The sequence below is a fragment of the Tauraco erythrolophus genome, chromosome 1, assembly GCF_009769465.1.
Source record: "Tauraco erythrolophus isolate bTauEry1 chromosome 1, bTauEry1.pri, whole genome shotgun sequence".
Classification (NCBI taxonomy): domain Eukaryota; kingdom Metazoa; phylum Chordata; class Aves; order Musophagiformes; family Musophagidae; genus Tauraco; species Tauraco erythrolophus.
In genome coordinates this window covers 133,831,055-133,843,880 of record NC_141465.1, presented here as the reverse complement: position 1 = coordinate 133,843,880, position 12,826 = coordinate 133,831,055, and the positions used below count along the sequence as shown (strand labels likewise).

Genomic DNA, 12,826 nt, shown 5'->3' with positions numbered 1-12,826 from the left:
AAAAGACCTCCTAGTCCTGACTGTGCCACACATCAATGTATGCATGAAAAAACATGAGTAGGAGACATTGGGGTGGTGGGGGGGGGCTGAACAAAAGGGACATTGGGTGGAACATATCTCTGGTAAATTGTGTGAGGAAAAATAGAGATTAATTAACTTGACTTTCTCATGCCAGCTCCGTTCAAGTCACCTACAACGTAAGCAAATACACATTTCCCATTCCAATTTTAATTCCTTCTTTTCAGGGAGGGAAAAAAACTGATATTAAGAAATTAGCCAAAATTACTAAAAAAAAAGAGTATTTGTTAAAACGGAAGATTTAAACAGAGGTAAATGTTTAATGCTGTGGCACTTGCCACCTCCTCTTTTGCAGGAATGGATCCAGGAAGTACCCGCCCCATCTGGTAGAAGTGGAAGCCATTCAACACAAAACCACCCAAATTTTCCACAAAGTTTACTTCCCTGATGACACCGATGAGGTAAACAGGAGAGAAGGAAATTCTTCTTTTCTGTCAAGATGGCTGTCAATCTTCTTATTAAAATCTCAGAAAGGGCTAATATTGGTTCTGATTTAGAAAAACACAGCCTTCCCAGGAAACTCCGGACCAGAGCAGTGTAAAGAAAATCATAGAATCATAGAATTGTTAGGGCTGGAAGGGACCTCAAAGACCATCTAGTTCCAACCCCCCTGCCATGAGCAGGGACATCCTCCACTACACCAGGCTGCTCAAAGCCTCATCCAACCTGGCCTTGAACACTTCCAGGGATGGGGCATCCACAGTTTCTCTGGGCAACCTGTTCCAGTGCCTCACCACCCTCAGATTCATCCTCATCTACCCTGACCAGCTCAGGGGTTTGATTTACTTCAATTCATCTTTTTCAAGACGTGAGTGATTTGCTTGCATTCACTTGAGGCTTTGTAGTATGGCTCCAGAAAGAGGGAATTTGGGTGGGTTCATCTCCATCCTCTCTCTCAGTGGTTCACAAGCCTTGGCAATCAGTTATTTGTATCCTAGACTGACAGATATTGTCCACCCAACTGCACCCTGCAGAGTACCATGATAGATCTCCTCAGGGACTGGGCAGGGAGCTGGTTCTGACAGTTGCAAGTAGGCAACTGAAATTATTCCTTTTGACCTGAGATGACACAGAAATCATGATAACTGCACTCAGGAACCTCTCATTAAGCATCTTACATGCTAATAAGGCAGCTAGTCGTATTGATGCGATATACATGTCCCTGCAGATACTGCTGTCTCATGCTACTGATTATTCTTCCTGTGAGGCTCCCATCTCTCTCTCCCCTCATGTCCTTGGGCACAAATAAATTTTTGGATTTCCAAGTGAGTTTACCTGTAAAGCAGTGCAGACCCATGGAAGGAAAAGGATGATTCCTCTCTAGCAGCTGTGCGTGACCTTGTGTATCTGCGATGGAGAGTTCAGAGAACTGGTGGGGTTTCTCATCACTTTGAGTATTTTTTTCTACATAACCAGCAATAATCATGGCACTGCTTTATGGAAATGTACCTGTGTGAGAGCCAGCAGAAGGAGGCAGTGGGGTCTTCTGCACTTGGATGGCTCTGCTGTGATCCTTTTCACCATGGCAGTCACACAGGTAGACTAGCATCACCCTGGTACAACATCTATCTGCACCAAAGGGCTGCTGAACACCAGCAGCACTGAGCTCCAGGCCAGTCTGTGGTGGGATATGGAACAGAGGTCCTGGTGGTTTGGTGATTCAGGCTAACACATGTGGTGCTCAGAAGCTTAAATTTCTTAAACTGCCATGAACTGAATCTCTTTAAGTGGGCAGAGCAAAACTATAAAAAAAATAAAAAAAGTAAATGCTGAGCACAGCTCAAAAGGCAAAACAGGGGCTGAGACCTGCATGCAGGTGGGGCAGGCCTTTAGATATCCCATCCACACGTAAAGCAGGAGTCATCTCCCCTCTCTTGAGCTACCCAGAAGTCAGGCATTTGGTCTAAGCCAGGTATTTGGTCTAAGCCAGGCATGTGACTTCCTCATCGTCAGTGGAGACAGTTGGAACAAATCAGCCTAAAGGTATCTCTCTCTCTCTCTCTCCCCCCACCCTAGACAAATAGCTCTGAGATCTAACTATTAGATCAGAAAAATCTCTTGTGTTGCCTGGGGAGCCCTGGATAAGCCACACAGGATATGGATAGAGCATCACTAAGCACATCGGTACAGCAGTATCTTGGCTGAGCTTCTGCAAACGTCCCTTCCCATGCCCAGAGCCACAATCCACAATGTCACTGATTTCATCTGTGGTGGGCACCTAAATCCCTTCATGTGTCTGAGCCTAGAGTGCCTCAAAGAGAGCATAAAGTAGAAATTAACTTGAGGTAGCAGTGGTGAGGATCTTCCTTTCTTTGTAGGCGTTTGAGGTGGAGTCCAGCACGAAAGCCAAGGACTTCTGCCAGAACATCTCCAACAGGCTTCTCCTAAAGTCCTCTGAGGGCTTCAGCCTCTTCGTCAAAATCTCTGACAAGGTGAGTGACCCACCCAGAGGCTGGGGTAGTCAGTGGCACTCTGGGTAACCCACTAGCCAGTGGGTACACAGTGGTGGAGCCAGAGCTATCTGCACCTTCACAGGTGAGACGCATTTTTCCGTGAGCATTGTGGTGTTTCTAAGTCAGATCCAACCTGCTGCAGGTGAGATTCACAGTCCCACAGCCCTGACCTACAGCCATCATCCCAAAGGGCTTCAAACACAGAGAGGCAAAGCTCTTCCAGCCTGTCACTGCGTCAGGTTTATAAGAAAGGATAAGTAAGAAAAAAGTGCAGCTCAGAGCTGCCTCAGGCAACTGGGATGAATCTATGGAGATAGTCATCATGAAGGGAAATGAATCGCTCCGGGGAAACGGGATCCTGCAATAAGGAGTAATGGGTGAAATTAGAGACAGAGCCTGCAGCAAGGTGCTGGCAGTGGCTTCCTCACATCAGCAGTTTGTAACACATCAGTGAAACCAGGACAAAGCAGTGAGCAACAACTACAGGAGATGGGGCAATGACCAACCCTGCCTGTGGCCTCTTGCCGCTTGCTCTGCCTTTATAACCATGTGCTGTGTCCTCCAGGTCATCAGTGTGCCCGAGGGAGACTTCTTCTTTGACTTTGTGAGACACCTGACGGACTGGATAAAGAAAGCAAGACCAGCAAAAGATGGTAATAGTGACTTTTCTTCATTGTGGGTCACACAGGGCCCTCCTAGAGCCCTTCAGCCCTTTCAAACAAGATTGACCAGACAGTCTGCCACATCTGTTGGACCACACTACTGTGGGTTTGCTGTCTGCACCAGTCTCGGGGCCATCACCTGGGAGATGATCTGTCCAGGAGCAGCAGGGGGGGACCTGACCCCTACCAAAAGCACCTGCTGGTAGGCAGGTGGGCCAGCTCGTGGGCAGGTTGCAGTGGTGGGATTCATCTCATCTTGCTGCCCCTATCCCCAGTGGAGCTGGCTGCAACTCTGCTGAATGTATCAGTAGCTGCAAGACACAGGTGCCTCCAGGGTGCAATTCCTCTGTCCTGCATTAGACGTGAGCACTGTCATCAAAGCACAGCCGTGCAAATGAATCCAAACGCTCTTCCCATTTTACTAAAGCTTTGCAAGGGAAAGATGTGGTTTTCTCTGCAAGGTCTCAGTGGAGCTCTTGGCAGGGCCCTTTTCTCTGCAGGTTGCAATGGCACATGGGCACGACTGGCTTGCGGGGACACTGATTGCCAGCTGGTGCTTGCAGCATTGCTTTTATATATCCACTCCTTGCTTCCTTTGAACAGGTATAGTGCCTTCCCTCACCTACCAAGTGTTCTTCATGAAGAAGCTGTGGACCAACACAACGCCTGGAAAGGATTCGATGGCAGACTCAATCTTCCACTACTACCAGGTACTCCATGAGCCTGCAATAACAGTGGAGACTTGGGAGGAATTAGGAATGGGTTACAAAGACTTTGTCTGTCTGCAGATGGATGAAGTCTTGCATTAAATACAAAGAAGTTCTACTTTATAGAGCACTATAAAGAGAGCTGTTGGATTGCATGGCAAGGAGCAGCCTTCATGCACTTTAGGGTAACCAGCTCAGCTGGGATTTGGGCTAGTTGTTCTTGGATGAGCAGCAAGAAATGGGAGAGGCTGAATTCAGAAGCATCCTAAAGGTTTACAGCCACCTCCATCCATGGAGATGAGCTATGATGATCCCAGCAGTTAGGTAAGAAGTTACAAGTCTTCTGCTCTTCTTTCTTCTAGGATGGAAGAGATCTGCTCATGTCTCAAAGCTCTAGCTCACGCACACATACACTCCCTGTTTTCTTGCCTGGATAAAATGGTTATCCCAATATGTCTGTATCCCCTAATGCTTGAGTTAGTCTCTTGATGTGTTTTCAGACACTTTTGGAAATAGATTTTTTAAATTAAAAAAAAAAAGCAGAAAACCTATTCAATTTCAAGTGACCATTACTAGAGGCAGAGTTCCTGGGATAAGGAAGGGTGAACAAGACGGTAGGTTCATGCACTTGATAGCTAACACATGGATCTCCCTGTTCCACATAACAGGAGACTGTTTTAGATCAGAGAGGATCTTTAAACATGTAGTGTGGTCTCAGCTGAGCAGCTGCCTCTCCACCAGAGTCAACACAACTGCTACGAGTGTTAACCAGGGCACAGCCTCTTAACCAGGGGCTGGACAACTCCACAAACTCCATTTAGCATCTGACAAACAAGGCCCATTGTCATCCCCTCTAACTCTAAATCATTCTTTCCTCCATGCAGGAGTTACCAAAGTACCTGCGTGGCTACCACAAGTGCACACGGGAAGAGGTCCTGCAGTTGGCAGCTCTCATCTACCGGGTGAAGTTTGAGGACGACAAGTCCTATTTCCCCAGCATCCCTAAGCTCCTGAAGGAGCTGGTGCCTCAGGACCTCATCCGGCAGCTCTCTCCAGACGACTGGAAAAGGGTAAAACCAGCAGCTTGAGTCATATGCCAGGCCTGGCTGGGGCAAGCCCAACTTCTCGAGTGACTTCTCTTGACATTCAGCACCAAGTGGGGCTGCCAGAATGAGTGACCCATGGTCCCTCTCAAGCCTTAGCAGAGGAGAGAATTGTACATGCGTATTCATACATGCATACCTTGCCGTGGGTTTTTGTGCTGCTCATGGCTGTGGCTGTAGTGGTGGATGCAGCATCATAAGGACAGATGCTGGGAGATGGTCTCATGTGAAGATCTATTGTTTAAGGCAGACAGGGTGAGCTGTGGCACAGGTACAGACAGGCCTAAAGCCATAAAATAACATACATATCTCACTGCCAAGAGATAGTTTTGTAAGTCCTTGCTGTTTCCTGGGACTTAAACTCAGCCATGTGCCTAACCAGTGAGCTATCAGCTTCTCCGGGCTGAAGGTCTCTCAGTCTCCTCTGCTGCATAAATTGGAGGACCAAAACTTATAATCCCTTTAATGGAGTCACCAGCACCAAACATCTAAAGAAAGGAGGACCTGCCTTGGTTCCAGGCCCTGCTCCAGTGACCAGCCAGCATTTTTATGAAGTGTTCATTGGAGCAGAGACTAGAACCAACCATCTTTGTGGGACCGATGCTCCTTCCCTGAAAACATCCTTAGTGCTAGGTAGTGCAAACCCTCCAGCTCTGTTGTGTTCTCTCTTGCAGTCCATCGTGGCATACTACAATAAGCACGCGGGCAAAACAAGAGAAGAAGCCAAGCTTGCCTTCCTAAAGATTGTCTTCAAGTGGCCTACGTTTGGATCAGCATTCTTTGAAGTGAAGGTACCTTCCCTGCTTGGGGTGTCTCTGGCAGCTTTGAGCCAAGGTCAGGAGCCCCATATCACAGAGGGGTTCCAGGTATGCAGGGTTGTCCCAGTATGTGGGCCAGACTGGGACAATCTTGATGAAGCAGGGAAAGAGTGTGAGACTCTCCATCAGTAAAGGACCGATACACTCATTTAGGGGTGCCCTGCCTCTTTACCCAGACAGAGGCATTGCAGAGCTTCAGCATATCTCAGCCATTGGGTCTGTACTCATAGCTGTGCTGCTGAAGAGCCAAGAGCCATTCTCTGTTTTGCCAAGGCAAAGGGGAATGTGCAGTTTTCCAAGGAATGTGTCTACACGCACCACGAACCAAATCCAGACCACCCACCATGGCACCAGGCTCCCATCAAAGACAGCCGAGTCATAAAGTCCGTCCAAGTACTCTGCACATGTTATTGCAACTCCCTCTTCTCAATGACCACACAGTGAGCCTGGACTGAAAACACATTGGTGAAATTACTCATCAACTCCTTGAAATTGGGCACCTTATTTTCTCTCATGTCCATCTTAGATGGCATAAGAGATCTGATCATAGCCTGTGATTTTTCCACCAAAATTGACTTGAGAGCCAAGAAATCTGTGGCAGGGCCAGGAGTCGAGCCCCATTCCCTCTGCCCTATCTCATCAATGGAAGAAATTGAGGTCCTCATGGCACAGGGCAGGGAGAAAGGTTCTCCAGCAGGAATAAAATTGAATGTAAAGGTCAAAAGGGGACAGAGCAGTGTCGTCTTGGCCTGGAGGTCCACAGCAGCAGGCATGAGGAGGAGCAGAGGGCCTGGAGGGGAAATGAGATGTCTGGGGTTTGCAACCTGTCACAGCTCTTCCTTGCCAATGGCAAAGAACTGAATGCTGTCAGCAACTCATCCACTGGTTATCATGCATTTGGGAGACCTGGACTTCACTAGACAGCCCTGACTATTGCTGATACCTTAATGAACTCTATGTTTATCTTTAAAGGATAAACTGGATAGCAGTTAATGGGCCACCAAATGGTGGCAGGAGAAGACAGGGAGAGAGGAAATAAGAAGGGATCTGATTTTGCATGATGCATACCCTAACCAGTTCATCTCATTTCCAATAGCAAACTACAGAGCCAAATTATCCAGAAATCCTTCTAATTGCCATCAACAAGCATGGAGTCAGCCTCATTGATCCCAAAACCAAGGTAAGTAAAACTGAAGTCTTCACCAGATGCTCCTGAGCCCACTCCTCAACCCCTCATAGAGGTCATCCCAAAGGATACGTTCTTCAGAACTTCAGGAGTACTTATTAAGCCTAGTTAGAAAGACTGGATAGCCGGAAAAGTTTCCGGAGGCAGAAATTCACTGTTGCACAGAGCTAGTCCAGCCTTTTTCAACAGGAGATGGATTGGCAGCAGCTGTTAGGGGCCTGTAACTGGAGGGTTCAAACTCCTTCCTTGATCCTTTCACAGACATTAGGTCAGGAGCTGGAGTAAATGAGTTCCTACTAGTTACTTCCACCAGCCACATGGTCTTTCTTGTATAGCAGTCTTCCACAAGCACTGGAGGATCCAGAGTCTTGCATCTCACTGCTATTCCCATGAGGCCATGGTACAGTCATTCTTGTGTTCCCACCAGGATATTCTCATCACTCACCCCTTCACCAAGATCTCCAACTGGAGCAGTGGCAACACATACTTCCACATAACCATTGGCAACCTGGTGAGAGGAAGCAAGCTGCTCTGTGAGACCTCCCTGGTAAGGAGTGTTAAAGATTATTGGGCACAGTTAGACCAAGTCCTGACTTTGGCAGGAAAAATTAAGTGCTTCCAGCAAATTGTGTCTCCGGGATTGTCTGGGCTGAAATGGTCTCTTAGAAGAGCCCTCGATATGTTTTTTCCTTCTGGATTTCCTGTGGCTCTGCTCAATGGATCTGGGTGCTCACTTGGTCCATCATCCAACTTACGAGCAAGCCTGAGGTGCTTGGGACGTTGCCATCTCAGGAGCATGAGGCATTGCTCCCTGTTGCTGGACTGAGAAGCATATTAAGGCAGATGTGGGCTCAGGAGGTACCCTTGAGCCCTTTTACCAAGATCCTTTGCCCAGCTTGACCCTAGTAACAGTATCAGCAACAAACCTCCTCCTACACTAACTTAAACCCAAAGCATGAAGGATGAAAATTCCTGCTGGATTGTTATGTTTGAGTCATTCAGGATGTTGTTGGCCATTTGAAAATCCAGGTCCCACCCAAAGCTCCCTACATCCTTAGCTTCAACAGCATCCTGGGACAACAAGTTCCTCCATCTCAGCACTGCATTGTGTTCGGACTGTGTTCCTTGTGGTGGTGTCATTTCACCCAAGGAGAATGGTGGAATAGGTCAAAATGTACCTGAAAACTTGAAAGTCAACAACTAGTAGCCAGTGTGTTCAGGAAGCAGAAGCCAAATACTGTAAACTGTGCTCTGAAGTGAAGTAACATCTCTCTCCTCCTCAGGGCTACAAGATGGATGATCTTTTGACCTCGTACATCAGCCAGATGCTAACAGCCATGAGCAAACAGAGGAGTGCAAAGGGTAGCAAGTGAACTGCAAGAAGCCACTGGCAGGTGGCCATGAGGCTAATTCACCAGCTGAGGCCTGTGGGCTACCCGTGCAGCTGGGGGAGAACCTTCGCCTCCCAGATGTGGAAGATGAGCCGAACGCCATCAGGGAGTTCGCTGGACTCTGACCTTGAGGGCTCAAATCCCACCACCCCTTCCAGCGAAGACGACTATCTCTGACCTCCCGTTCTCCTTCCCCACCCTGCCCCTCGACTCCATCTTACACCTCAAAGATTTCCAGGGGACACCACCGCTCTCAGTGACTGAGCAAAGACACTCTGGCAGGAGGTTTGCCTGAACCCAACGGTTGGCATCGCAAAGGCTCTTGGAAGAGGATTTGTGTGTGTGTGTGTGCGTGTGTGGCTTGGTTTGGTTTGGTTTGTTTTTTTCTTAAGTAAGAGAGAGCTATCAGGATGCCAACAGCTTTTTGGTGAGGTTATGAGCATTTCAGGTTTGCAGAGGAATAACAGAGCCCTGACTCATGCTGGAAAAGTATCCAATGAACACTGCAGGGCTTGTTATTTGACAATACAGAAGAATATGTTGTGTTCTTACGGAGGACAGAAAGAAAAAGCAGACTGGGAGGAGCACATTTTAACCAGTAATCAGAATAAGCAAACTACTGATCGAACAGGCTAGAGTACTAAAGTGCTGTCTGTGCAATGCTGGAAATATTTAAAGAACAAATTTTAAAGTTTTGTTTCTTCTTCTATTTATTTTTTAAAATATTAAAAAGGAAAAAAACAAACAAACAAACAAACAAAAAACAACCTGCATTTTGTGCCGGTATCTGGATGTGGACTCGGGGCTGAGGGCGACCTGCAGGACAATCCCTCGCCCAGGGATTCCCCCAGAGCCACAATTGCCGGAGGCTGAGCAAGGTGTATCTTTTGCAAGTTATGGGCACAGCTGGAAGTGAAGCTTGGAAGATGAATTATCTCCTTCTGCTCCCTGTGCCCAGACAAATTAACCCTGGGAGGATCTTTCCTGCAAACTTCAACATGGATGTAGGTGTTCCGAAGTCCCCATGCTTGGAAGACTGAGGCCAAACCTGTGTTGAGCTGTAATTCAAATATGGACTTGGCCATCAGGGTTGGAAACGTCTCATGATTTTATTGTGCTTTTGTGTGTGTTGCTGTATAAAATGGCTCTTCACGAGTCCCAGCTGGACCTGAACCACTCACAGCGAGGCCAGTGATTTCAGTGGGCTTTTCTTCATCCTCGTTAGGCTGTACTAATCTTCTGGTTGATTGTCCCATCTTCCCCCCGATGCCACGCAATATGGACTAGCCTGCTTTGGAGCACAGATGGGACCTGCCAGCAGAGAGGAGGTTAAAGCCATGTTGTGTCTGGTGGGGTGCAGGGGAAGGACCCTGGTGTGCCTTTCCAAAACCCAGGCTTCAAAGGAGCACATGCCTGGGTGCGTGGCAACAGGAAGGGTGAGAATTGTCCACCAAGACCTGGTGCTGACGTCACTAATGTCGAGTGGATCTCAGTAGATGTGGGAGATCACTCTTGGTCCTGTGCATTGAGCTGAGTTTGGCTGCTTTCATAAAAGTCCATATTGCAGGGTGTTGTGTGTTGTTCTGTTAAGCTCAGCTGGGCTTAGTCCCCCCCCCCAACACCATGCTGTGCCAGGCAGAGTCACCAGCACTGCCTACTGGACCTCAAGGACTGTGACATCTGACTGGGATGCAGCAGTGACTTTAGACCTCAGTTGCTCCACCAAAGCAAATAAGATGCTACATGGAGACATCCACTAGCCAGACAGGGCTGCTAGGAGATCCCCTTCCTGCACCGTCCCCTACCCAAGGCCCTCTGGTAACGGGAGCATGGTTACACCAGCCAAGGCTGCACTGGGAGCCAAGCTGCCTTCTCATCATCCGTCTCTGATGCTTCTCTCCCCTCCCTAGCTGCCATGATCCATCTGTCCCAGGGATTTTGCCCATCCCTAGACACATGGCCCTCAACCCCACCATCACTACTGCTTTTCCTGAGTCTCCACCCATCCCTGCCTCCCACAGCACACTCAGTAGATGATGCAGCATAGCAAGGTTTTCCAGTACTGTTCTGGGCCAGCTTTCCCCTGCCACCACTCTCGTCCCTCCACTCACAGCTCTGTCAGCCTCCTCCCATGCACCCCAGCGTTTTGGGGGGTGCCGGGACTCTGTGTGCGTGTGCCTGTGTGTCATATGTATTAGCATCTACTGGCCTCTTTGTATCCACACCAAGTGATGTAACACAAAAAACGTATGTCTGAGCAAAATACTCCAATTAAAAAGCACCAAGTGGTTTGCGGGAGGCTGTTCTGCGTTGCGTGGTTGTGGTGGTGTCTCTGCGGGGAAGGATGGGCTCAGGGCTCCCAGGTCTTCACTGGGGACAAGGCTTCTTCTTATAGAGTGGGACTGCTGCTGAGAGTATCCAGCAATGGGGAGCAAATCATCAGTGTGCCCAGATGGGAAATTAAGTGAAGTCTTTTCTTTTGGGGTAAAAAACACTGGAGCTCAGGGAGTCTCCATTACTCATCCTCTAAGACAAGGGCTGGATCCTTCACAAAGGCCAGCTTTGAGCTGAATCACTGGATGTAGGAAGTACTGGGTGAAAAGTTTGTGTGTGGGAGTCAGACTACCAGCCACGTGCTTAACGGCATTGTCAGACCCTGCTAGGTGGGAAGCAACAAAAATAGTAGCTGAGATGCCACAGGGCATAAGGCGTTACAGGAGACCACAGGTCTGATTGGCCAGGCTCTGCCTGGACAAGGCTGCTGAGGATGGGAAAGGTAAGTATGAGCACGACATCACTGCATAATAGCCAAGCAGCAGCTAGATACATGGATGAAGGTGCATTGAGGTGGCTTTTCCTAATACATATTAAAAGCCGTGATCAGGGGACCACAGCTTGTCCCAGCCAAGTCCCTCACCTGGATACCAGGGGACAGGCTGAGGACCTCATGGTGCACACCACTCCTCAACCCACACACTCTCCACCTCCTATTTTAGTTCTTCACATACCTCCACATGGGCGTTACCCACAGAACATTATGAACCAGCTATGGATGTGGGGCATGGGGAGGGAGTTTAACACCATTGGTGGCATTCTCTCCTCACGCTTCATAGATCTGGTGCTGCTCTACACCAATTCACTAGCCCTTTTTCAAAGGAGGATGCTGCCTTTTTTGCATTTCTAGCCCCAAAACACTTCAAAATTGCAACTTGGAAAGGTTTGAGGGCCTCTCAGCACAGCTAACTCTGAAACCTAATGCTTGCCTGTCACGATTCACTTGTGATAGCTTTGTGGTAGCAAAACACCAAGCTGCGTGAGGCTGATGTATGAGAAAATGTCTATAGCCTGGTAAAGACTACTATTTTCTTCGCCTTTCCCAGTTTGCCAAAATAATAAGGACAAAACAGGATGGGAGAGCTAAAATGTATTTAAAACATCACTTGTGATTTACAAAAAATGCATTGTTATTAGCTCTTCAAGTAGAAATTTATGGCTTAAACCTGGGAGGTGCTCATATCTCCCTTGCAGAACAGAACACAGATCCTCTTCCCTTCAAGTGCCAGCAGCCACTGGGAGAAAAGAAAACCTGAATAAATCCTAGGGTGCGGAGCAGGTATACAGACCTTCCCAATGGAAAAGCAAACAGGACACTTGGTGGGGACAATTCATACGCAGCTCAGTCCTTCTGAAGAAAAGTGTTGCGCTCCTGGTCATAGTCCATGCTACATGGCCAAAGCATCAAAAGGTCCTTCAGCACCCATAGGAAGATATGCCCTTGCCCACAGCCAAGGGGGAGAGACTGTCCTGTTAGGGTCTACGGCAGGGCAAGAGTTGGGAAAAGTAAAACCTAAGCTGCCTCCACCTGTGTTATAGAAAAGTACGGACCTTAGTGACCCAGCCATTAGCACTTGACCATCGTGGTGGGGCTGGTGTGCTCTCGGGGATGGAGGAGACCTGCAAGGAGGGAAGGAGGGAGGGAATGTGTGGAGACGAGGCTGGTCTGATGGGAGAACCATGGGCAGCTGAGAACAAGGAGGACTGGAGGATGCTCAGACGTTTGCAGCACGTGTAAAATTCAGCAGTGGAATCAGAGGGCTTACGCACGGCAGGAGGGAGCACAGGATGATTGCCCAGTGGGGTGCCAGTGGTCTCAGAGGGAAATGGTGGCTCCCAAGTAGTTTCTGCAGGTCATCATGGTGCACAGCTTCTTCGTGGCTGCAACTCCATCTGTGCTTCCCTACACCCCAGGGATCTCTGCCAGGCATGGGATTGTGAGGAAAACTGTAGGAGAGGAAGCTCGGTGCTCATCTCCAGCAGGGTCATGGAGGCAAATGGCTCCTCCTCAGCTGGTGGGTCTGAGCCCCCCCAGCAGTCTCCCTTGGCAGGTTGGTGTCTGCCTTGCAGGAAGGGGCAGCAGGGGAGGGTCTG

The 12,826-nt window shown here is 48.6% G+C and overlaps 1 protein-coding gene across 3 annotated transcripts in view; it reads left to right on the top strand.

Annotated features, from left to right (window-relative positions):
- The window catches only part of MYO7A (myosin VIIA), a 67,155-nt gene extending 58,775 nt beyond the window's left edge, over nucleotides 1-8,380 (top strand). For 2 of the 3 annotated variants that reach the window (XM_086614971.1, XM_086614979.1), the window contains 9 exons: nucleotides 374-479; nucleotides 2,397-2,510; nucleotides 3,097-3,184; nucleotides 3,797-3,903; nucleotides 4,785-4,970; nucleotides 5,678-5,794; nucleotides 6,918-7,001; nucleotides 7,435-7,554; nucleotides 8,291-8,380. In XM_086614971.1, coding sequence (XP_086471097.1) covers nucleotides 374-479; nucleotides 2,397-2,510; nucleotides 3,097-3,184; nucleotides 3,797-3,903; nucleotides 4,785-4,970; nucleotides 5,678-5,794; nucleotides 6,918-7,001; nucleotides 7,435-7,554; nucleotides 8,291-8,380 — 1,012 coding nt within the window. The remainder of the gene's footprint in view (nucleotides 1-373; nucleotides 480-2,396; nucleotides 2,511-3,096; nucleotides 3,185-3,796; nucleotides 3,904-4,784; nucleotides 4,971-5,677; nucleotides 5,795-6,917; nucleotides 7,002-7,434; nucleotides 7,555-8,290) is intronic. The other variant, XM_086614986.1, reaches the window with a different exon arrangement.
- The last annotated feature ends 4,446 nt before the right edge of the window (nucleotides 8,381-12,826 follow it).